Source organism: Adiantum capillus-veneris, chromosome 17 (assembly GCF_014529385.1).
Source record: "Adiantum capillus-veneris isolate H3 chromosome 17, ASM1452938v2, whole genome shotgun sequence".
In the NCBI taxonomy this organism is placed as follows: domain Eukaryota; kingdom Viridiplantae; phylum Streptophyta; class Polypodiopsida; order Polypodiales; family Pteridaceae; genus Adiantum; species Adiantum capillus-veneris.
In genome coordinates, this window is record NC_140947.1 from 81,596,516 (window position 1) to 81,623,368 (window position 26,853).

The following is a 26,853-nucleotide window of genomic DNA, read 5'->3' on the forward strand; positions in this document are numbered from 1 at the left end:
TACGCAGGGCTGGCTACGCTGGAGCTTTATTGAATTGCTTTAGTTTACTAAAGAAGGCTAGAGTTGACTTGCTTTATTTTATTAAAGCATAAGAGAGACTCCACAACATGCGAGTGTTCCCTATCCTCCTGAGCCGCATGAAGTACCTGGGCTTGAGCCTCAATAAGCTCCGTATGCAGCGTAGGTTGTCTATTTTGTTGTTGCACTGGTGGCGCTTGCAAGAACTCCATAAACCTTGGATTCTACACCAGCTGCGAAAAGACATTCACCGCGGCAACTAACTGAGTCTTGAACGCATCATCCTCAAGTTGCCCAGTCATAAAGCCCTGTACTACTGAAGGGACATTCACATTGACAGGAGGTACAGACTGACGTGGCCGTGAGCTCTCGCCAATCTCGAAAACCATAGGGATCTCCTGCCTGTCCTTTGAAGAGGAGCCCTCTTCCATAATGCCCTTCCCCTTGTCGGCCATAGTGTAATCCCACATTCTTGCACTCTGTGTCTTTACCCAAAACAGTCCAGGCTCACTCTTTAAGGAAAAAGTGATTGATGTCCCGGCAATGGAACCATGAAACCAGCCCGTGGGGCGGTAGAAGTTGGCTTTCACCCGAAATTCTTTACTTTAGACACACACAGAGTACTTTGCAAAGATAACATGTAACGGGGATTAACACCTAAGTACACACACGGCTCGGAAGCTAGAATGCTCCGAGCAAACGCCGACAACCTGTAGGCCCCAAAATTGGCGCCCTTTCGGTATTTCTTTATTCTTTAACAGAGGGAATAAAACCTGTGATCTCCTACAAGCTGCCCCGCACAATGCAGGCTAAGAAACACCTGTTCTGGCCCGATTTCGGCAGCATAACTATACTAGGACGCTTCACAGTCAGTATCCGCACGCAATAGATGACTTTCCCGACGCATACGGACACTTTGCAAAACCTGGCGAGAATCTGCAGCACTCTGAATTCTCTGTTTTCTGCCCCGAAACTGCACCAGATCACCTGTACAACGGTCCCCTTGCGTCCCTGAACCTCCTGGGGGTATTAGGGTCCGTTTAGGGCCGAAACCCTAAACCTGCAAAAATACACAGCAGGCTGTAATTCCCTGTTTTGGGCTCCGTTTCGCGTGCCGATCGCATCTGTAGCAAAACCTCGAGCTGTAGGGCTACTTGCCCTTTGAATCGGACGAGATTTCTCACATGAAACCTCTCTGAATTCACCTGTACCAGCGGGGGATTAGCCGCTAGCTAATCCAATACCTGTGCAAAAGGCTCTTGCCTCGGCAATCGCGCATGAACCCACATAATTGTACATTGGTCAAATGAAAAGCCTACTAGAGGGGCTGGCACCACACTGTACATAAGAGGGAAAGGAAGCACTCCATAGCTCTTAACCTGTGAGACAGACAGCAAATGAGCCCTCTTCCCAGCTTTAAAATCAGCACCCTTTTTTTCTGTAGGAGGAAAGTGCATGAAAAATTGACACTTGGCGCATTTACAAGCATTTTCCCGTTTCGGGTTCGCCGCTTAAAAATCTCCCGACTCGTCGCCCAGTTGACTTCGCGGCAGAGTTGTAAAATGTTCCCCTAGTCATACCGGAGGTAATGACGCGAACACATTTTACGGCCCAAAATAGCAGTTCCCTAAATTTTAGGAAATGATTCTGTTGGGCTCCCTGTGGTCATCTGACCATCTATCCTCATTAGGACAGCATCCAAAAGTGCAATGTGGCCCAACTATCGAATACTTTCTATTGATAGTCACACCTTGACTTTAGGCCTTTATTGAGTTCACTTCCTAGTATCCACCAACTTGCTAAGTGTGACCGGGGGACCTATATGATCTTGCTCTGAGCCTAGACATCCTCTTACCATACGAATTCCAGTGCCGACCACTACCCATCTGCGGGTGAAACTACCGTTCACATTGGCCATACAATGTCCGACTGTTTGCTACTTCATGAACAGGGTCTCAAAAATAAAACAAAACCCATTGGAAAGAAACCAACAACTAAAGTTAGCAGTTGCCACGTCCTCGTGACATAGTTAACAACTGCCACGTCCCCGTGACAGTCCCCGCTTTAAAGATAGGTACTATAGTAGACCAGCTCCAAGTGTCGTGTAGACCCTCACACATTGCACGGTTGAACACCACTTCTGGAAGCTCTGCAAGCATATCCCTAGCATGTATAAAATGTTCTACTACTAAGCCCTCATGATCATAAGCTCTCCCAGTCCTGATCTGGTCAATGGTTTTCCTTACCATCTCTACAGTAAAGAAAGCACAACTATGTGGGCATGGATCTGGAAGCGGTGACTGTCCAAGAGTCATGTGCAAAGATGTCGCATATTGACCCAGACCTCCGTAGAAGTGATGCCACGAGGAGGTGAGTGCTCATGGAAGAGTCTCCATGCCTCCCTGAGTCCTCGCTTAAGAACAACAAGTAAAGATCATACTCTAACTGAGCCAAGAAAGCCCGCTTCTTTCGTCGCACTAGGCATTGGAAGGCAATCTGTGAATGTTTAAGGGTGATGACTCCTAGGAGTATCTCTCTCTCGAGTCGTGCTCTACACTCCTCATCGTACCGCATACTCCTAGAAGGCCGTCTCTGCTCAGGCTGAGTGTGTGGGTATGCCTCTCTTGCTACATTATGCAAAGTCTGTCAATATGTAGGTGAGCTCATCTAGAGGGCGGCCCGGCTCTTCAGTGCATAAGCATCTGTAAACCCCATCAATGGGGATAGAATCAGTCTCTGAGGTAAAATTATATCAAGTAGGTGTTGCACCTCATGGCCGCTGGGTAATATTGTGGCATAAGTTGTCTCGGAGTCTGGTGTGTCTCTGAGTAATAGACAATGTCTCTCCCGGTAAAGCTATCCTCAAATGCTCCTACATCAAGACGAAGTGACCCATTGTCACAAGACGGGCACCACGTGCCAATAGAAAAGAACAGATTGAACAAACTTTTAGCACTTCAATAACCATTGAACTGAAAGAGAGAAACGACAAGCGACACAGAGCGGCTGAATTCCACCCCAGAGAGTATTGGCCCCAAACCTTGGCGCCCCTTTCGGTATTTCTTTATAACAGACTTGGACACTCCAAGTCAAGAATCAACCGCGACAGCACCAAATAACCACTTCAAAACAATTCACAGATCACAATAGATTTGCACTGGCCCGGCGGAGTTCCGTGCCTAGAGATATTGGCCCCAAAGACTGGCGCCCCTTTCGGTATTTCTTTTTATATTAATCAATCATCAAAGTACAAGAGAGCAGTTAGGGCTTCACTCTCAGACTCTACGTCCAGATGCTCTGAGAAGTGAGGCCCTCACCACTAATTTAAAGGTTACAAGGGATGCCCAAAAGCAGAGCCCCAAAAGCTTCAAATCAAAAGCAATTGCTCTCTCTCTCTCACAGAGAGTCAAAACATGAAAGCAAAAGCATTCTCTCTCTCTTTCTCATTTAAGTAGAGAAAAAGCGAAATTTGCGTCGCTCATCATTTTCCACAAAAAAAAAAAAAAAACAGCCTCCGCGATTTCCGGAAATTAGGGTTTCTGGCAGAAATTAGGGTTTGCAAGAATTTTAGGGTTTTTGGCAGAAATTAGGGTTTGCAGGAATTTTAGGGTTTCTGTTGTCCGCCACGTCATCACTTTGTGACATTCTTTATATTGCATCAACTCAGTACAAGTCGGTACTCCAGACTCTGCACTTTCTTCAGGAAGCATGCAAGAGAATGAGCCCTAACCTCATATTTAAAGGCCCTTAGCCTGAAAAGCACTTTACATGAAAAGCCTTCAAATTCAAAAGCTTCTGGTCAAAAAGCAATGCTCAAAAGCTGCCAACGTAAAATCCGGAATTACGTACAGCTGCCACGTCAACAGTCAGTGCAAAACGCGGAAATCCGTACAGTTTGTCACGTCATCAATTCAACGTGAAATCCGAAAATCCGTACAATCTGCCACGTCAGTAGGCCGTCGGAAATCTGTTGCTTTCTTCTTATGTTGCTTATGCTTCTTCTAGGGTTTAGGCCCCTCAGCCGGCATCTGTAAGTTGGCTCCATTCTTCAGGGCTTTGACAGTTCATCAGTTTGTGACATCTCCCCTTCTTGAAAGAGAGTAATCGTTAGCGATTATAGCATATCTGCAAAACAACTGACGTTAGCTCAAAAATTTCTGAGGGTCATTCCGAGGGACAATCAATTTGCTCTTTTTGTAAGGAGTTAGCTTCTCCATTCAGCTCTTTTGATCAAGGAGTTGGCTTCTCCTTTCGACCAGATCAGAACTCTTGATATTTTGGCGTAGTAAAATTAGCCATCACAACCACATTGATCTTCCACGGGTGTCTTGATGCACTAAAATTACATACCTAGGCAATCTCATCCAATTAGAAATATTTAGTCGTTGGCACATCACAATGCAACACAAATGCTTACATATACAAGTTACAACATACAACAAACAGTGCCGTTGAGCACTCCCCAAAGACAAACGGTCTGCGGTGTGAAGCTGCTCAACGGCTACCTCGTCACTCCCCATGCAAAGAACCTAAAAAGGTCTGGGCCATGAGCTCAGAAGACTGTACAACCAAACGCTCCCAAGACAGCAGTCTGCGTCGCTTGGAGGTTCAACCATACAACGGAATGCTCCTCAGACATCGGTCTGCGTCGTTCAGAGCTTTTCTAGCATACAATGGAACGCTCCCCAGGCATCGGCCTGCGTCGTTCCGAGGTTGAAACAATACCAAAACACTATTTCTTACTTCTCAACTCGGGAGTAAAATCACCGAACATTGAAACCAGTATTTAAAACCACAGTCAAACAATTCAAATCGGCACCAAGACAGGTTTAAAATAGACAGCATTCATTTCAAAAAAAAATTAAACAATACTTACAATGTTCAAAAATATTTAACTAAAAAACAACTAGAGAGGTCATTCAGGGCTTTGTTCGCACAACCGAACTTTGAGGACAATTGGCTTGCCCTTCTCCATCACGGTGATGGTTCGGTTCCGGACCTGGAGAGTTGCATCATTCTTCTCGTGACAGGGCATACCCAAGAGAACGTCGCAATTGCCCAACTTCATAATGTGGAAATCGGCTTTTCCATGATAATCTTGTATAGTCACTGGAAGTGCACCAATGAACAGTACCACTTTCTGAGTTTGCCTCGTGGCTAGCTCAACTTCAATTTCTCCACCCTCTACATCATAATCAAAGTGCATCTGTTTCAAGAATTCTAAATGGATGAAGTTCTCCATAGCTCCGGGGTCAAAGAAAATAAGGGCTTTCAAGCCGTTGTGTAAGGTGCAGCGGAATGAATGTTTGCGCTTTGCTCAAGATGAGTGCTCCGAACTGTGCTCAAGGTTCCTTTTGTTCTTATGGAAGGGAGAGCCTTCCGTTCTTAATGAGAGAATGCTATGATCACAAACAAAGTGAATGGACAGTGTGCGTGCAAGTGTATGAGACTGAGAGATAGAGAGAGAAGAGAGATATGACACCAGAGACGTTGTAAAACCCTCCTCCGAAGGCCCCACTCTTGTCGGCGAGAGTGGTCTACTTATGATTGCACAAAATGGTACAATGCGTATGCAATGGACTGATGCAACTTGGGACTATGCCGATGACGACGACGGTGGTGACGACGACGACTTTAGGGCTGAAATCTGTGGTCTTCTATCTGCTGAATTTCGGGACTGTTTCGGTGGCTGAAAATGACTGTTTTGGCTGCGTTTTCGAGGGCTGAAAATGGGGGTCTTCTGCATGCATCTAGGACTGAATCTGCTACTGTGGGGGATGCTGAAAACGCTGCTGTACCTGCTGCATTTATGGCTGAAAACCAAAAACGCTGGGCTGCCTCTACCGCGGAATGGGCTGAAAACCAAAACGCTGGGCTGCCTCTCCTAGCGTTAGTGAAACGCTGACCTGTCTGTGAAGGATGCGACCCTGCAATGCTGACAAACGCCAGGCTTGTGGGCGATGGTGAGAAATTGATAACGCTAGGCTGGATGATGGTGTGGGCGATGAGGAAATACCCAAACGCCACGGTTCTGATGGGTTCTTGCTAAGAAGGTGCCTGTTGAGCGGGAGCTCCTGTTGCCTCTTCTGCCATTTAGTGCTAGCTTTGGTTTGCTTATATATTTTCTTACCCAAATTGCCCTACCTACTTTTGTTGGAAAGTCACTTAAATTAATAAGTGAAAAATGCCAAAAATAGATAAAATAGGCTAAATGCATTGGAAAATTCCCCTGATGGAACCCGATGGATTCTGATGGGAATACTGATGATCATGCTGTGTGCAACCAGAGGATATGCATCTACACTAAGTGACTGGGCATGCACGGTCTACGAATAGACTCACAAAAGTGCCAGATCACTTCTAAAACTAAACTGACTGGACTGACTAAACCCTAATCATGTTGTAGCTCATCCACGAACACATAGGGTTGGATGTGTCACGTGACATCCCCTCCTTTTCAAAGTGAGGTACTAGTACCGAACTGTATGGCGTCGAGGGAGATCACCAATAGCATCCAGAATCCTGGAAGGGACTCTTCACCGGCCCACTCTGAGGTGTGAGTCGTGCGATACTTGAACTTCATAAAGGTCTACAACGCTTGCTTCTTTGGACCGCGCCGAAAGCGACACAAAGCCTGTTGACTTTTCCAAAAGCTATGCATAATTCATTAAAACTCTCGAGGTGTGTACCATAAATATCGGGTACTAGTCCAATAGCAGGTCTAGTCTTCTTGGCCGGAGGTGGCCCCGGGGATTCGTCTGACGTAAGAGCAGAAGGTTGCACTGAGGACGTCGAGGCTCGCTCAAGACATGTATTGAACGTATGCCCTATTTGGAAACATTCAAAGGATCGGCCTTCTTGTAACAAGGCGTCTCGTTGACGTTGTATCAGACGAGGCCGTTGAGGTTGGTTTTCACAAGATTCCCATGAATTTGTTCATTGTTGCCGAGAGTTTTGGTTAGTGGCCGGAGGTTCTTCTGTAGTAAACTCCAACTTTCCTTTCATGAGCTTGTAGCCGATCGCGGGATGGTCCATAAGCTCTTGCATGGTAGAGACTTGCTTGGAGAGACAATATTCCTGCAACGGTGATGGTAGTCCAATGGTGTAACGCTCGCACTTGTCCTCCAAGGAAATAAACTTAAAGAAGGACACCGGATGCTACACGTCGAGAAACCTTTGGTTATAGTCGTCCATGGTTTCGGTGGCAAGCATTTTCAAGTTGCCCCACTCTGCCAAAATCCAGACTTCAAACATCGAAGTCGTGTAACTACATGCAAAAACTGTCTTGAAAGCTTGTCAGGTCCTTGGAGCATGCGGTTGTGTAGCGATTGAACTCCACCATTGCACAGCATTATCTTTAAGAAATCCAGCTGCTCGAGAGATCTTGGATTCTTCTGTATATTTTCCCAAAGCATAGATGTTGTCGAATTGCTGTAGGAACTGCAATGCTTTCTTGCGATCTTTCACCCCAGAAAAAGTGAAAAATTTGACTGTCGTGCCGCCATCTTTGAAATCTTTGGGTTGGTTAGGTGCATATCCCGGGTATGGATAATAAGGGTATCCATATGGGCTCCAACCATTGTAGCCTGGTGGTAGTGGTGGTGGTGGAGGTGGGGGCAATGGCGGTGGCAAAGGTGGTTGCACTGGATCAGGGTCAGATGGCTGCACCATATTCTTGAAGACTCCCCCGATCGGAACATACGGCTGAGAAGGTTGCCGGTTGGAGGCTCTCGTACTTTCTGATGCCGGAGGAGGAGGTACCACCTGGGGCATCAGAAGGGGTAACATGTAGTTCAAAAATTGTTGAAAACTTTGCAGCATTAGAAGATTCTGCTAAGAATGCCGCGAAAGAATGTCATGAAGCTCATTGAGCAGAAACTGCAAATATTCTGCTCAGTCCACCTGGAGGAGGTACCACCTGGGGTATCAGAAGGGGTAACATGTAGTTCAAAAATTGTTGAAAACTTTGCAGCATTAGAAGATTCTGCTAAGAATGCCGCGAAAGAATGTCATGAAGCTCATTGAGCAGAAACTGCAAATATTCTGCTCAGTCCATGAATTCAATGTATTGGGTTCTTTATGGCTTATGCCATGTAAGACATGAGCGGTGAAGACGGGAGCGCGTCCGATGCGCGATGAAGTAAGGGTGGGAGTGGCTAATAAGTCCGAGGTCGAAGGACGAACCCAATATTTCCAATGAACTTTGGAAGTGCGATCTTGCTCTGTCTGCTCTTTGGTAGGACCGGTATGCTTTCAAAAAAGCACACGCCTAATGCTCTGATACCACTCTCACAAGACGAGCACCACGTGCGAATAGAAAAGAACAGATTGAACAAACTTTTAGCACTTCAATAACCACTGAACTGAAAGAGAGACGACACGCGACATGGAGTGGCTGAATTCCACCCCAAAGAGTATTGGCCCCAAACCTTGGCGTCCCTTTCAGTATATCTTTATATTGCATCAACTCAGTACAAGCTGGCACTCCAGACTCTGCACTTTGTTCAGGAAGCATGCCAGAGAATTGAGCCCTAACCTCATATTTAAAGGCACTTAGCATGAAAAGCAGTTTACATGAAAGGCCTTCAAACTCAAAAGCTTCTGGTCCAAAAGCAATGCTCAAAAGCTGCTAGCGTAAAATCCGGAATTTCTTTACAGCTGTCGCGTCAGCAGTCAGTGCAAAACGTGAAAATCCGTACAGTTTGCTACGTCATCGGTTCAACATTAAATCTGGAAATCCATACAATCTGCCACGTCAATAGGCCGACGGAAATCTGCTGCTTTTTTCTTCTGTTGCTTTTGCTTCTTCTAGGGTTTAGGCCCCTCTGCCGGCATCTATAAGTTGACTCCATTCTTCAGGGCTTTGACACTTCATCAGTTTGTGACACCCATTACAATTCCATGCTGCCATCTTTAGTGTGGTCCCATGTCACAAACTCTGTAGAAACCCTAACCCTAATTCTGCCCAACCCTAACCCTAAAAATCTGAAACCCTAATTTGCCCTAACCCTAACCCTAATTCTGCCCTAACCCTAACCATAATTCTGCCCTAACTCTGCCCTAACCCTAACTCTGGCGGTGACACTGCTGACTTGTCAGCCCGCGTTTTGCGACGCAGATTGCGCTGGCAGCTTTTGACAGCTTTTGGCATTGCTTTTTCCTACGCTTTGGAGAGAGAGAGAGAGAGTCTCTTGCTTTGTTTTTAGCAAGAGAGAGAAAGCCTCTTTGCTCTATTTTACCGCGAGAGAGAGAGAGAGAGAGAGAGAGAGATTACTGCTTTATTTTTACAAGCTCTTGAGCTTTTGATTTTCAGCTTTTGGGGCTCTGCTTTTGGCAACCCTTGTAACCTTTAAATACACAGGTAGGCCTCTCACAACTTAGAGCATCTCGACGCAGAGTCTGAGTGTGAGCGCCTGCCCGCACTCTTGTACTTTGAACACAGATTAATACAAAAAGAAATACCGAAAGGGGCGCCAGTCTTTGGGGCCAATATCTCTAGGCACGGAACTCCGCCGGGCCAGTGTCGAATAAATTGTGAATTGCGAACTGTTTTGAAGTGGTTATTGGTGCTGTCGTGGTAGATTCTTGACTTGGAGTGTCCAAGTCTGTTATAGTGGTATCAGAGCACGGTCGATTTCTCTTCTACGGAAAATCCGATCCCAATTTTTTTCCCGCGGCACCTATGGCTTCCGGCAAGGATCGGTCGACTCCCTCTGCATCCGAAGATGCGGGAAGGGATCACAACGAAGATTCACGCGAGTATGGCACGCCTTGGCCTACTCAGGGGAGCGTCGAGAGATGGAGCGCCGGCAATTGATCGACGACGCAACAAAGATGATGCTCAATTTTGCGAAGGACCCAAAATTTGCAAAAATATATGAGCGAGACCTCTTTCGAGGAGGTGCAGACGAAGTGGCGGCAGACCACAGAACCACCCAAGAAACCTCCTACTCCCAGGATGTACACAGAGAAGGAATTAGAAAAGGTGGTTGATGCACGAATTGCTAAACTTTTTGACACGCAAAACAAAGCTGAAAAGCACGGCAAAAGGCAGAAGAAGGCACCGACTTCCCGGGCTATTTGGTCGTCGAACAACATTTGAAAAGGCAAAGAAACAGAAGAAGCATGTTCGATTTGAAGGAGTACCCTGTTCTTCTTCTTCTTCTCCTTCTGACAGTTCTTCTAGCTCATCTGACTCAAGCCAAGAAGATAGAAAAGGCAAAAAGCGAAGAAAGAAGCATCGCATTGGAAAGGGCAAGAAAAAGGCAAAGAAGTCTAAATCTCGCCACGTGACTGACAATTCTACAGAGGACTCGTCTACAAACAGTTCGGACTCTGATGACAACTACTCTTACGCAAAGAAGAATTTTTACAAAGCCAACCAGTATGACTTTCTGGAAGACAAAAGCAAGAAAGTCCAAGAGTTTAAGGAAGGTGGATAGTCAATTAAATTTGACACTCTTTTTGGTTATAGAGATGCTTCGAAGGCTTCGTCTTTTGTACAGCAGTTTGACATAGCTTTCGCGGGAGCGCGTTACTCATAGCACTCTAAGATTCGGAGAGCTGCCTCTTACTTTAAGGGGAATGCTCGAACTTGGTGATCCACGCTTCTATTAAGCAAGACTGCGCCAGTTAAATGGCTGAAATTCAAGAGGCTTTTTATTTCTTCTTGGTTGACTCGAAAATATGAACATGATATTCGAACTGCTTGGAACCATCTTCGGATGACCAAGAAAGATACAGTGGATGCTTATTGCGAGAGATTCTACCCGCATCTTCATTTAAGAAGATCTCGTTCAAGGAGCAGATTGAGAGGTTTATCTTGGGTTTACCTACAAAGATCCGAGATCATTGCTTGGAACAGAAGTCAGCTTCTATTCAGGAGCTGATGAGTCATGCGAAACGGGGTTTTGCCATTCACTCTGACAGTCTGACCTATCCCACCAATGAGGTCATGACACAACGAGCCGAATAGACTTCAGCAAATGAAGGTAGAAAGAGAAAGAGCAACTCAGAAAAGAAAGATGCACGACCCAAGCTTACTCCTCAGGAGCGAGCTCGCTTCATCAGGGAGGGGAAGTGCTTTGGATGCGGGGAATTTGGACATATCTCCGCGAAGTGCCCTAAAAAGGCACAAAAAGAACAGAACGACAAGGACGACAAAAGGCCTGAGAGTTCGAGAGCAACTGAGGAACGTCTAAGAAAAGGCAAGATATAAACAGGACTGGTTCCAGATTGCGTGGGTACCGATTCCAGCACGATGGACGAGAGTACAGAACTTTGCAAAGTGAAGGACCAAGAAGCCTTGATCTTCTTTGATGGAGGAGCCAAGGCCAACTTCATTTCACTGGAATTGGCGGCGCGGCTCGAGATCACTCCCGATCGGATGGGACCACTTGCGGAGGCTGTTCTAGCGGCACCTAGCAGGGATGTAGCCATTACACCTGTCATTGGCAAACTTCGGTTGCATTGCCAGGCGTATTTGGGGCACGAGGATTTTTACATAATGCCTTTAGAAGGTTGTGATGTCCTCTTGGGAATTCCCTGGTACCAGAAGAACAACGCTGTGGTCGACTATCGGGCGAAGAAAGCGACATTGACTACAAAGAAGGGCAGAACAATTGTACTTGACATCAAACTTAAGGGCGAGTCTGTCCCTATTGTATCGACTTCGGCCATTTCTAAATTAATGAAATCCAGTCTGTTGTTTACTCGATCTTTATGAAAGAGTTGAGTGATGAGGATAGGACAAATATGTCTAAACTTGATAAAGAACGCCAAGATTTTCTACACTCATGCCGATTGCTTCTCAGAGGGCCTGCCAGGCGAGTAACCACCTACTCGTCCTGAAGATCATACCATTGATCTGATACCTAGAAGCACACCACCGAACCGGCCACCTTCCCGTGTGACCCGAGCACAGAAAAGAGATTATGAACCAAGTGAAAGACCTCTTGGAAAAGGGTCTTGTCCAGCCTAGTACTTCACCGTATTGCTCTCCAGTGTTGTTGGTTTTGAAGAAAGACGGATCTTGGAGAATGTGCATTGATTATAGAGCTCTCAACAAAATCACCATCAAGAACAGATTTTCGATTCCTAGGATCGATGATATAACAGGGATCCTCGTGCTTTAGCAAGATTGATTTGAAGAGTGGATATCATCAGATCAGAATCGTGCTGGGAGACGTCTACAATATAGCATTTCGGACAACTTTTGGGTTATTTGAGTTTTTGGTGATGCCTTTTGGCTTAACCAATGCTCCGGCGACATTTAAACGGCTGATGGACAGGATTTTCCGAGAGTACAGGTTATATGTTGGCACTTTCTTTGACGATATCATTGTTTTCTCCAAGAATGAGGCAGAACATAGAGATCATCTGCTTCAGGTCTTTCAGGCATTACGATATCACAAGTTAGTGATTATGCAAAGAAAAGTGAATTTTTCCTACCAGAGATACACTTTTTGGAACACATTGTATCAGCAACAGGAATGCAAATGGATCCGGCCAAGATAAAGACTATCCGTGATTGGCCCGATTTAAAGAATGTCCATGAAGTTAGAAGCTTCTTGGGACTGTGTTCGTACTACACGCGCTTCATTCGAAAGTTTGCAGAGGTTGCTCCCCTTTGCATATCTTGACACAAAAAGGAGTCCCTTCTTCGTGGGGACCCACAGAGATGACTACCTTTCAGACATTGAAAGAGAAATTGACTACGGGACAAGTTTTGACTTTGCCAGACTTGCAGAAGTCATTTGAAGTATATTGTGATGCTTGTGGTCGTAGTTTGGGTGCGGTCTTAATGCAAGAAGGCCATGTCATGCTTACGAGAGCCATCAGAGTTTGCGCTCCTTCTAGTCACAGAAGAAGCTATCGGAAAAGCAGATGCGATGGGCGAACATCTTGTCACAGTTTCACTTCCAGATTGTCCATGTTCAAGGACAAAAGAATGTGGTGGCAAATGCTTTGTCTCGGAAGCCGTTGGTTCTGGCTATTTCCGCGATACATCATAGGAGCTTCGAGGATATGGTCGACCACTATGCCACACATTCTAACTTTGCAGGCGTTTTCACACGGATACGGGATGGGGAGACAGTAGAGGGATATTCCATTCGGGATGGCTACTTGATGAGAAAAACCATGTTGTGCGTTACACAGCCGTTGAGGGAAAAGGTTAAGACCAAATGCCACTGTCCACCTTTTACGAGTCACCGTGGCATTGCTACCACCATGAAAGGAGTAGAGAGATACTTCTTTTGGCCCAGACTCAAGAAGGATGTGGAAGAGTTTGTGCGCACTTGCTTGGTATGCCAAAAGGTCAAGTTTGACAGGCATAAAGCACAGGGATTGTTACAGTCTTTGCCCATACCCACCCACCCCTTGGAAAGTATTGCAATGGATTTCATTTTTAGAACACAGAGTGGTCACGATGGTATTTGGACTGTTATTGACAGATTTAGCAAGCACGCTCATTTCATTCCAGTGAAGAAAACAGTCAAGCCGGATCACTTAGCGAGAGAGTTTGTGGCCCAGATCTTCAGATTACAAAGACGATTGTGTCCGACCGGGACCCCAGATTTACGAGTTTGTTTTGGAAGGCAATTTGGGAGAACACTGGCACGCGGTTGCAGTTCTCGTCATCGTTCCACCCGGAGCCACCCGCAGACTGACGGGCAATCGGAGATTGCCAATTCAGTGGTTTTAAATATTTTGAAGTCTTATATCTCGGATCAAAAGACTCAATGGGAAAAGTATCTACCTTTGGTAGAATTTGCCTACAATAACACGATACACTCTTCGACGGGGAAGGCGTCATTTGAGATTGTTGAAGGTGCTGCGAAAGTTCCATCCTTCCTAAGCACGAAAGATGAGATTTTTGAAGCTTATGAGTATACGCGCGACTTAGATACGGCTTTTGCCAAGGTCCACGAGGCTTTGCAGAAATCTCAAGAAACGAGAGAACAAGGCAGCGGATCGCTATCGTCACGATTTGAAACTGAAGGAGGATGATTGGGTTCTCTTACGTTTTGAGAAGGCACGCCTGAGAAAGACGAAGGGAAAGGAGAGGCTTTTTCCAAAGCTTAGTATGTGATACTACGAACCTTTCCAGATCTCTGAAAAGATCTCCTTCCAACTGAAACTGCCTCACACTTGGAGGATTCACAATGCACTCCATGTGAGTCTCTTGAAACCTTTTAAAGGTGATGTGCCTGATGATGGGGAGCTTGATAAGCAACCCTAAGTGGAAGAAAATAAGGCAATCCTTGTTCCTGAACAGATTTTGGCACATAAGAACACAAAGAATAAAGGTAAAGTCCGAAGGCGGTTCTTGGTTAAATTCAAGAACTATCCTGCATTGGATGCGAAGTGGATGGAGGAGGAGGACCTAGCAGATACTCCTCAAATTGTGAAACTTTACCTCGGAACTTTTGGTTTAGCATAGTCTACTCCAAATGGAACCCAGAATTCAGCTTGGCCGAAGATCTGGTGCAGTGGGATGCACAAGAGGGGAAAGCTCCTTTGTCAATAGATGCCTCGATTTTGATACTAGAGTCACTGATGTCTCTTTGAGCTTCAGGGATACTGAGAGCTGATAGTATTCTGCTGTATGACTTTATGAAACGGAATTCCTAAAAATGAAACTGATTTGTTCTTGACTTGTTTTTAAGTGCAGGAACTGATAGACAAAATGACTGCAGCATTTTGGTCTAAATGATCTCGAACAGACATGGTTGCAATAGGGGTTAGTCAATCGGACATCTATGAGGTCCCAACTAGATCTAGATGCGATTGCTAGCTACATTGCCGATAAATCATGGTCTAAGATCCGAATGAATGTTGAATGTCATGTGATGTCTGGTGATGTCCTATGATGTCGTGTGATGTGACTGTCGATTGGTACATGTGCTAGATGTGTGTTCCTAGTACGTAGGTACTAACAATCAGTGTCTGCTAAGATGGTTTATGGCCTCTATCTGTTTTGCAGGCGTAATCGAGGGCGATTACAATGCTTTCAAGAGGGGGGTATGTCACAAAGTGATGACGTGGCTGCCCGCTCTGCAGAAACCCTAACCATAATTCTGCCCTAACCCTAACCCTAACCTGCTGATTTGGCTGGCGGTGACACTGCTGACATGGCAGCCCGCGTTTTGCGGCGCAGATTGCGCTGGCAGCTCTTGACAGATTTTGGCATTGCTTTTTCCTACGCTTTGGGGGGGAGAGAGAGAGAGAGAGAGAGAGAGAGAGAGAGAGAGAGAGAGAGAGAGTCTCTTGCTTTGTTTTTAGCAAGAGAGAGAGAGAAAGCCTCTTTGCTCTATTTTGCAAGAGAGAGAGAGAGAGAGAGAAAATACTGCTTTATTTTTACAAGCTTTAAGCTTTTGATTTTCAACTTTTGGGGCTCTGCTTTTGGCAACCCTTGTAACCTTTAAATACACGGGTAGGCCTCTCACAACTCAGAGCATCTGGACGCAGAGTCTGAGTGTGAGCGCCTGCCCGCACTCTTATACTTTGAACACAGATTAATACAAAAAGAAATACCGAAAGGGGCACCAGTCTTTGGGGCCAATATCTCTAGGCACAGAGCTCCGCCGGGCCAGTGTCGAATAAATTGTGAACTGTGAACTGTTTTGAAGTGGTTATTGGTGCTGTCGTGATAGACATGACTTGGAGTGTCCAAGTCTGTTACATCCCATAGGTCTTGCACCGGGTAAAAAGCAATCTTACCTTTTTCCCTTGCCACTCCAATACCCGGTATTACCTCTTGCATTTGAGCAATCTACGAGAGCGTGAAGTCATCTCCAAGAAAGATACCAATCTTCTTAAGAGTTTGTCTCTTCTTCAAAGCCCTTCGCTTCCATGAAGGGGAAACGAAGGATAAGTACCCTTTCCTTTGAGGTTTCCCCCTTGCTTCCAGTTTACTTATTTCCCACTCTCCCAAGCCCTCATATACGTCGGCTCATTAACCCCCATCATAGTCATGTGTTCTTTTTACCTATTCATCAACATTATCTTGGCCCCATGTAAGGCACGCACACGTCTCCTTTGCTCCTCTTCTAGTGTCAAGTTAATGATAGGGGGTGTGGGGGTTGTTTCCTTGTCTTTTCCTTTCTTGGCGATCTTGATCCATTTCTTGGCCTCGTTCGCTTTCTCTTGGGTCTTTGTAATAACATCCACCCCAAAAATCGTCATTCTTTGTGTTGCTTCTCCCCTTCTTTGATGGCCCGCACTTGTTCTTTAATCATGTTGAGTTCTTCAATTACTGAGGATTGAAGCTCTCCCTCTTCAAGTGTGTTTCATGATCGTACTTTTGCATCCTTCTTGAGTAACATGTATATAGGTGTTTCCACATTATGCATACAAGATTATTCCACATTTGTTTAGAATCTCAACAATTATGAACCATACTATGCATATAGGTGTTCCCACATCATGCATACATGATTATTCCACACCTGTCTACGATCTCTGCAATTCAGAACACCATTTTCGAGTTTCTGTTTCTGCTTCTGAAAAATTCCTAAATTTCTGAATTTCTGAATTTCGCAAAATTTCTGCAAAATTCTTGAATTTCAGAATTTCCCAAAAAAAAAATCAAAATTTCGACAGACAGGAGGGCACGACATGGGGGGTGGAGAGAGAGAGAGAGAGAGAGAGAGAGTTAAGTTCAACATCTTCAAGATAGATAAATATGAAAAAGCCTTTGACGTACAAACTAGACATGATGTGACAAATGTAGTGGGCAATGTGTCACACCAAGAGAAAGGGTAGATCAGTTATGAATCATGAGATGACCTCAACATGGGGCACTCATGAAGCGCGCGCGCACGCACACACACACACACACACACACACAGAAATGACATGATATATTAACGTCTTTGAAAAAGGCCAAAATGACCTATGAGACCAAACCAATACAGACAGGAGAATCTGATACCATGTCTAGGTACAAAAAAGAGGGGGGATTTTTAAGTGAAACTAGAGGTGCTACTGATTGGACCATCTCCCTAGCTCCGATGCTCGATTTCAATGAGAGTACTGCAAGTGTGAGTATGAGCTGAGCTTTGCACTAGTGGCTGCTCCTCTGATTGTCTAGTGGAGAGAGAGAGAGAGAGAGAGAGAGAGAGAGAGAGAGAGAGGCATGAGAAGGGCCAAGATTCAAAAGCCTTGACAAGAATATATGTGCACACCATTACGCAAATGCCATGGCATGTTGTAGGAATATGCCCCTCAACATAACAACAGTCAAGTTCCTCACTTAACCTAGAAAAGCATATACCATCTAATGTATGTACAGCAAAATGAACATTCAAAAAAGGGTGACTAGCCATTTTACCTTGTCAAAGAATAATCCTTGAGGAGCGCACAAAGATTGTAAAACGATACGGCCCATTTGTTGCTGAGGCCTGGAAACAGGATAATTGCAACATCAAACACAAGAACACAAGCCATTCCGAACGTCGAATATCAAACTCAAGAGCACAAGCCATTCCAAACATCAACAACAAGATAAAAGTATATCTACTACAATATATTGCAAGGAAACTTAATGAGCTATCCCAGTTTATTCTCCTACTACACAAACCATGCAGCTAGCAGGTCAGTCAACACCAAAACATTCGCTCTATGAATAACAGGATGAATCAAAAGAGATAATAGCAACAAAGATTAAGGGCCTCAATTCACAGAGCGTCGAGCAGATAGACCCAGTAACACCAATTTCGAGAAATACTAGGTCCAAATAGAGCATGTTGAAACAAAAGATATGAATTCCAAAATGCAAAAAATAAAAAGACAGAAGAATCGTAACAAGAAAAACATTTCATCCATCAACAACCACACCATAGGCCTCTCGACATTTTAAGGAGAAGCAGCATTGAGAACCACAATACAGAGCTTCAGACATATTCAAGGAGGAAAAACTAGCCACATAGGTAGGATTCAAAGAAACCAAGGATTGTAATAACTAAGGGACTGTTTCATATTATGATGATTGAGGCACATCATTGTCCAATAAAAATCCACGCAGAGCTAATAAATTAAGCTAGAATATGAGAAATTTCCTGCTAATACTATTACATCTTGTACTAGTTCGTACTAGTTCAGGCCAACCTGCCATTTTGTTTCGTCAGAAACTACTCCACCTTTCCAAATTTCACAACCTGTATACTTCCAGTATTTGCACAAGAAACAGCATGCTCCAATAAACAATGCAGGGAAGAAGAAACCTCATCAAAAGATGCAAAATAAGCTTGTGTACTCGTCTTGTAAGAGAAACTTCTCAGTGTCAAACCTTGAAACAGACGAAGAAAAGCTCCAAGCTTGAAAGGTTGAATAGAAGACCTTGAATATTCATTATACAACCCATAGACCAAAAATAACAATCAATCTAATTTTGCCTAAAATTTCCTAATATTGACACATCGTCAGCACAAACAACAATGTCTAACCATTACAAAGTTTACTCCCAGCCTTGGACAATTAGACAATCTACCAGGATAAAAATGGAAACCCTCCCACAAAGCTGGATTGTTGACTTTTAAGATAATTAGTATGTTCTTATTGACTTGGATTCAGCTATCTGCTTGAACCATCAATAAGAACGAAATTGATTGTACTCACCACAGAAACAGTTGAAAATGTGATCTTATCACCCATCATCAAAGCGCTTTAATTTAAATAAAGCTTGGTAGCACTCAAACAATTGCACTGCAAAACCATGACAGCCATCTCACACAACTATACACAGCATACCTTAATAATCTTGTGCAAAAGTTTTGGCACCGTTCTTGCAGCTGTGTCAATGTCATCTCTGACTGAAAATTTACGCATTCGACATGCCCAGATGTTAAAAGTGCCCTCTCCACTTGCTTCCTCACGTCAAATGAATCGCAATACTCCTGCTTCACCCCTGTTCATAGAATTATTATATCCTTAAAAAAATATCTGTTCTATATTATAAATGGAGAAACAAACACAACAATTACCAAGTGACTGATTGAGCAACTTCTGCTGCTGAAGTCGGCGGTCTTCTAGAGACTGCTGCTCATTGATAAACTTGCGATATTGCCAAGCAATCCTCAAACCTCCTACCTAATTGATCATTATCATAAGAAAGAACAAGGAAACGCAAAACTTACAACATGAATTACCGGACCATAATACAACCTTTGAACTCTTAACACCTCTCACAAGACTAAAAGAGCCGAGCTATCAATAGGACTTAAGTCGAACGTTAACAAGGGCAATACGAGACCAACAAGTTTTCCCATCCAAGTTATTAACCCTTGCACGAACAATACTACAAATGAAGGAAGCAAAATACTTCTAAACAGAAATAGATAAAGGTTATAATAGATCAGGGAAATGATGCATCTTGTCTGAATAAATCCAAACTCTTTCAAATTTAGCAGTTCAGGCAAAGCCCTTCTGTAAGAGGCTTGGATACCCAAGCAAGAAATCAACACAAAACGGAGTTCTGCCTTCCAGATGCATTGGCGCCCCTCTCGGTATTTCTTTCTTGATCGATGGTTCACAAAGTACAATAGCTGAAAGTCTGTTCTCTGCGATGCTCCCAAGCTTATCCGTCGGAGGAAGAGCCCTAACCACACTTATAAAGAGTACAAGGGGCCCCTAAACTGGGTGCCCCTTAGTTGCTTTTCACAGCCAAAAGCTGGGCGTCCAAAACCTCACGCGAAAAACTCCCCTGCCTGGCCGTACGGACTGCCACATGGCAGTCCGTATTTTAACGTGCATTTTACAAAGGCTGCCACCAGCCCTTGCCCACGCAATTTTTGAGCCTCACTTTATTTTAAATCGTTCAGCCTCTTTGAATGGGCCCTTTAAGGTCCATTTAAGGTCCACCATCACACTTGTGACAAAACCCCCTCTTGAAGGGCATAATCGCCGTCAATTACGCTTGTAAAACAAACAAAGTATAGAAACTAGCTCAGTAGACATTGAGCCTATGTACCCATGCACTAGACTACACACATCTAGCACTTGCCCAAAGACGACCATCACTAAAGTCACATCACAATCACATCAATGATCATTCTCCCCATCGAGATCTCGTATACGAATTGTGATCATTGTAACTAATTTAGCAATCACATCCAGACCGCGTTTATCTTTTCACGGATGTCTTGATCTCGTTACTATCACATTCACATCACGCGTCAGGTGAAACAAATAAAATGCTGCAATCACTTCATCGTTTTGACGCATACTCAAACTATACACACATTAAAGAGCTCATGTAAGAAGTTCATTTCACGAATTCCCATTTCAATGTACATCTTTTCGTAAAGTTATTCCACAGAATACTATCCGCCTGTCAGTAGACTCACAAATCTCATGGAGACATTAGTGGCTGCAAACCCTCCTTTACCTTGGCAAAAGCAATCTCCATATCTTGTGTGCATTGATCTGCTTCAAAAATCTTGTCCTTGGTGCACTAAACCTTTCTACCACCCTCAACAACCTCAAATGGCGCCTTCCCTGTAGACGTGTGAACAATGTCGTTGTAAGCCAACTCCAACAGAGGCAAATACTTCTCCCACTCAGTCTTGTTGTCAGAGAAGTACGAATTCAACAAGTCCAAAACCATTGAATTGGCTATCTTTGATTGCCCAACCATCTATGGATGAAACGACGATGAGAATTTAAGTTAAGTACCTATATTCTCCCACACTGCTCTCCAAAACAAACTCGTGAATCTAGGGTCTCTATCTGACACTATAGAAGTAGGCATGCCATGTAGTCTAAAAATCTGTGAGAAATAGTTTCGCCGAGTGGTTGGCTTTCACTATCTTCTTTATTGGTAACAAGAACCTGCTTGTTGAATCTGTTGATTGTGGTCCAAATACCATCATGCCCACTCTGAGTCTTTGGAAGATCAATAAATGAAGTCCATCGTTATACTTTCCCAAGATCGATCAGGAATAGGTAAAGGCTGTAGGAGTCTTTGTCATAAACGGAAGCGCATAGCAATATAGAATATATTTGGATAAATAGAACTTATCAGTTAACTGAAGCCAGAGGATATAGAGAGAAATAGATAGAGAGAGGGAGAGAGAGTGAGAAGATCGCCACAGTACTAGGGACCAGAAGATGGGTTGGTCCCCCCACGTAATAGTATCTTTATTATTGAGGAGAAGTCTATACAACCACTTGAGGCGAACATATTACCACGTTCGTTCTAGAATAAGACTTGGTTCCTGGAAGCTTCGACTTCCTATTCCTAGGGCAAAACCCTATTCCAAAGGAACTTCCGTTCCTTAATCCAAATCCTCGAGAATCAAGGGTCTCGCCTCTGGATCTCACCTTCCAGACTCACGGCATGGCATCCCTGCAACTCTTTTCCGACTCTGTTTCCAGAGTCCTCTTCCTGCAGAATAACTCTGCTTTCGTGGACACGGAGTCCTTCCCTTGGGAATTTCAACTTCCGGATCACATCTCGAAAGTCTACCACTCTTGGATTCGTGGATCTACTTCCCAAACTCGGGTACAAAACCCTTGGGCTGATCTAGCTCTAATTCCTCAGAGCGCTTTCTCCTGCAGAGGCTCATGCCTTCCTCAGCTCCTATTCCCTCACTAAGAGGAAGTACACATGCAAACAAATACTTAGAGATCATAACATGAAAATCGTTACCTTCAAAGTCTCGACGCTTGAAACGCAACTCGGTTCTCAAAAAGCAATTCCCCGGAAGAGATTTCTACATAGAAAATCCTCTCTTCCAATCCTACACACATAAGAGGTGTGTTCCCGGGTTCCTTCTCGTAAATCAGCCCCGTCTACGACGTTTATGGGCTAGAAACAGAGAAAAAACAGCAGCTTGTCGCGATGGAAACACGCTCCATAGGCACTTCTTTCCGAGGGAACTCGCGCACTTGGTCTTGGCCACATCTGGTACACTTGGGGCAGCCATGGGCAACGTCTTCTTTGCGGCTGAAATCTGTAGCAGCATCTTCTCCTTGCAAAAACTGGTCTTCCCTTTGGGAGAGGGTGTGTGATGCTTTTATAGCTCCGTCGCCACGGCAAAGATAGCAGAGCACAATTGCCCACGTAGAGATCGCAGCCCGGTTTTTTTTTTTTTGGGGGGGGGGGGGGGGCTCTTTTGCCAAAAAAAGAGAGAGAAAAATCGCTGGCTGGTTTTTACTGCTTTATTTAATCATAGGCTGCCTACTTATTAAGTGGGCGGCCGGTCACCTTTTAAAAATGGTCTGAATATGTCCAAAAACTCAATAAAACCTTGTAAGTTAAAAACAATGCTTTCACAGCACTTCCTAGGCGTCCCTGGATGCAATCACATGCACGGTTGCAATGCAAACATAGACTTCCTCGCGGGAAAGCATCTGCTTTCCCGCAAAGCAAACCCACTTTCTCAAAAAGCATCTGTTTTTCCTTAAAGTTTTCTATGAACCCATCTTCATTCAAGTGCTTGTTTTTCCTTGTGCACAATTCTAACACGGTTCGGAATTTCCTCTCGACTATGGATATCCCCTTTCCGATGCACCCCTCACCCACCTTGTGACGCATCAGGAATACCCATCACCTAGTTCTTTCCTACCGAACTTACGGTACAATCCCCTTCGCGATGCTCTATGTCACCCATCCTATGACGCATCAGATATGTCCATTCCCAGACGGTCGCATACTTCTTCCGGATGCTCCCTGTCACCCATCCGATGTGACGCATCAAAAGTACCCGTTCATAGTGGCCTTACAGATATTCCCATTCACAGTGCTCCCGTCATTACTTTGAATGATGTACTAGGAATACTCTGTACTTGGATGTCTCCAGTGAGAAAAACCCTCTCACTTAAAATTCAATAATTCATTTATAATTATTTTTCTTGGTGTTCCAAGCGAGAAAACCCTCTCACTTATAAATCCAATAATTCATTTAAAATTATTTTCCTGTCAGATAAAGCCAATTTAGTAACATCCCTCTTCACTTATAAACAGTTGTCCTCAATTATAGAGGTCCAACTGAACTGCCGGGGAGAAACCGAAAAAATTCCAAATCTTGCTCAATGATGAATTGAGCTAGTCCTTTCTCAAAAGAGAACTTAAAAATTAAATTAAACAAAAATTCAGTAATTCAAAACTTACCTTACCGGTTCATGTCCTTCCTCTAGTACCTCGAGGATATCCTTCACTAATTATCAAACTTATGAGAGATGAAAGAACTCGTCATTCGTGTCTTTCCAACAGATCCTAGGACTGCTCGCAAAATCTTAAGCAGATAAAATTCTAGCTAGACCATTCTGTGAACATAAGTTCAAACTCAGCCCACTTAAGGGCGAACCCGCTGTAGATCTCAATGATGTTCTTCCATATGGGGATAAGGTAATTCTTACCATTTTAAAGCGGTTGGCGAGTTATACTCTTACAACATAATAGTTCGAATTTATTCTAGCAGCGTGTAAATGCTACTTGACCTGCTCATGGAGAAACATATACCGCAACCAAAAGTTGCTATTGTATTGGTAAAGCACATAGCGTACTCAATGATCAACGACCATCAAAAAACCTCTTCTCCGTCAAATTTCTTTTACCGAACACACCTCAAATAGAGATTCTCGTGTCGGAATATCCTTGCGCGCAAAAAGGGGCTCAAAAGAGTATAACAAACTCCCATCCAGTTCCTGTGGTTCATCTCATTCCGTTCATCAGAAAAAAATTCAACTAATAGATGACCTACCTTGGCATATGAAACGAACGAGGAGAAAGGATCTCCTGACCACACGGACCGCCTACAGATGCGTGTCGAACGAACCACCCGACCATAGCCACCATCCGGCAGCTCCCCCATGCTGGGGCCAACGTCCGAGGATATAGGCATGCACCTGTAAGACCGGACATCCCATACCATCCGGCCTCACCTCCTCGAGGTGACCTCGCGCACTCCTAGCCTCGCGGGCTAACCACTGGCACTCTGTCAGTGGGGTCGATAACTGCAAATGAGGCCTTGGCCTCCCTTTTATAATAATGGCCGGCCACACTAGCTGGGTTCGCACTACGTCCGCCCGGACACTGGACGCCCATCCTGACGGCATCTGGGCTAGATCCCCTCTCCTGTGAGCGGGACATAACATACTTCCCCCCTTAAGAACCATTGATGTCCTCATCAATGAAGTGGGGATACTGAGCCTTCAAAGCTCTAACAGGTTCCCAAGTAGCAAACCTTTCAGATTGACCCTTCCATTTAATTAAGTATTCGTCATAAGCCTTTTGGCGCGAATGACGTGTACGATGATCTAAAACTGCTTCTGGTTCTCGAGGAATATACTCAGTTTGCATATCTTGCCATACATTTTCCTCAATAGGCACCACAACGTCGGCTTCGCCCAATTTCTCTTTAAGGCGGCTGACATGAAACACTGGATGTATACTAACATCCGAAGGAAGAGCTAGTTTGTAGGCAACTTGGCCAATTTTCTTTGTGATCAAGAACGGACCACAATATCGAGCTGAAAGCTTATAATGCTTTCCTGTTCGCATAGTCTTGGAATCCTTTGGTATCTTCAGATAGACCCATTGTCCCACATCTAGAGTCCTTGGAGATCTCTTTTGATTAGCATAAGTAGTAACTCGGTCACGAGCCGTTCTTATACTATCCTTAGCCAATTCGAGCATTTCCTGCATGTCATACAGGAAATCGCGAGCTTGGCGTTCCTTGACTTTCTCTAAGCCAATAGCAATTGGGGATTTAGGCTCAAATCCATACATCAGCATGAACGGGCTAAATCCAGTAGCAGAGTGCTTGCTACTATTATAGACAAACTCTAACTGTGGAAGATACCTTTCCCAGTCAGATTGCCTATGAGAGACATAGGCTCTCAACATGTCCTCTAACGTCTGATTCATCCTCTCAGTTTGTCCGTCGGACTCAAGATGGTCAGAAGACGACATACTCAACTTTGTCGGAAGATGAGCAAACACATCTCGCCAAAATCGGCCAGTGAACTTAGTATCATGATCACTGACGATATCTTCTGGGAGACCATACAGCTTATAAAGCTGATCGACAAATAAAACCGCCAACTCATGGCTTTTTACTGTCGACTTCGTTGGTATAAACTTTGCCATTTTTGTGAGTCTATCGACCACAACCCAAATAGCGTCATTGCCCCGACTAGTATTTGGCAAACCAACAATGAAGTCCATGGAAATACTTTGCCACTTGGCATCTGGAATTTCCAATGGGTGTAGCAGGCTAGCTTTCTTAAGGCGCTCTGCCTTATTGACCTAACACTGAGCGCATCTCTTCACATAGGTCTCTATGTAAGAGCGCATTCTTGGCCAATAGAAATATCGCTTGACCAAAGCTAAAGTTCTCTGGATGCCAGGGTGCCCAGCGCTAGGAACATCATGGCATTCGCACAAAATCTTTTGTCGAATCTCATCAATTTCCGGCACGCAGACTTTACCATTTCTAAACAATAGTCCCCTCTAATGGAATATTGTCGCTATCTCATCTCTCCAGCACGACTCACTTGGGTCTCCGGACCACCCAAGCCTATATGCGAGTCATGCCCCGCTTCGACCTTGTTCCATATCTTGCCAAAATGGCCATCGGAACAACATAGCCCTTGGAGAGAGAGAGAGAAATCCGTCGAGATCAGCCATAGACAAGGCATTGACCTCAGGAATCCTGCTGAGCGCATCGGCAACTCGATTACTGGATCCTTTTCTATAACGGATCTCAAAAGTCAAACTCTTGCATAAGCTCAACCCATCTAGCCTTCCGGCCTCTGAGATCACCCTGATCACAGATATAGCGCAAGGATTGATGATCTGTCCATGCAACAAACGTAGAGGCATACAAGTAGTGCCGCCATTTCCTCAGGGCGTGGACTACGGCGTAAAGCTCCTTTTCATACGTTGGATAACGCATCTCAACGTCAGAAAGCTTCTTACTTTCAAACGCAACAGGACGTCCATCCTGGTATAATGCCGCACCAATAGCATAATCGCTAGCATCCGTTTCAACCACAAACAGATTGCTAGGATCCACAATGTACAATATTGGCGCAGTAGTCACCAAGTGCTTTAGTGTCCGAAAGCTCTCGTCGAGACGCTCATTCCAAACAACAGAGGGATTACCTTTACGATGAGGACCCGAAGTCTTCGGCCCTTTCACCCCTCCTTTTAAAAGTTGCATAAGCGGAGCAACAACTTTAGAGTAATCCTTGATAAACTTGCGAAAGAATCAAGTAAAGCCTAAAAAGGACTTTCCTTGGCGTACATTCTTCAGAATGGGCCAATTTCGCACTTTATCCAACTTTTCAAGGTCGACGCGAATTCCATCGCGAGTAAATATGTGACCCAAGTACAAAAGCTCTTTCTTAAAGAATTCACACTTAGAAGCCCGAGCGTAAAGCTTCTCAATTCTCAGTACTTCGAGAATGGCGCGTATATGCGCTAGGTGCTCAGGCAAACTTCGACTGTAGATCAAGATATCATCGAGAAATACAACAATGAAGTTGCCTGAAAATAGTCTCAACAGATCATTCATCATCTGTTGAAACGTAGCTGGAGCATTGGTCAAACCAAAAGGCAAGACCAAAAACTCGTAGTGACCATAACGTGTATGGAAGCCTGTCTTAGGAACATCTTCCAATTTGATACGTATTTGATGATAGCCTGATCGCAGGTCTATCTTCGTAAAATACAACGCTCCATGGAGCCGATCTATCAGATCGTCCATGTGCGGGAGCGGATACTTGTTCTTGACAGTGAGTTTATTCAACCCCTTGTAATCCACACAGAAGCGCATAGTGTTATCAGCAGTGGCGCTCCCCACGGGGATTTGCTAGGCCGAACAA

At 44.5% G+C, this 26,853-nt stretch overlaps 1 protein-coding gene across 1 annotated transcript in view; it reads right to left on the reverse strand.

Moving 5' to 3' along the window:
- Positions 1–26,853, reverse strand: part of ELO1 (Paxneb protein-like protein) — a 73,361-nt gene that overhangs the window by 23,946 nt on the left and 22,562 nt on the right. The window contains exons 3-5 of the mRNA XM_086487087.1: positions 19,005–19,110; positions 18,772–18,928; positions 17,354–17,423 (exon numbers count right to left, since the gene is read on the reverse strand). Coding sequence (XP_086343213.1) covers positions 17,354–17,423; positions 18,772–18,928; positions 19,005–19,110 — 333 coding nt within the window. The remainder of the gene's footprint in view (positions 1–17,353; positions 17,424–18,771; positions 18,929–19,004; positions 19,111–26,853) is intronic.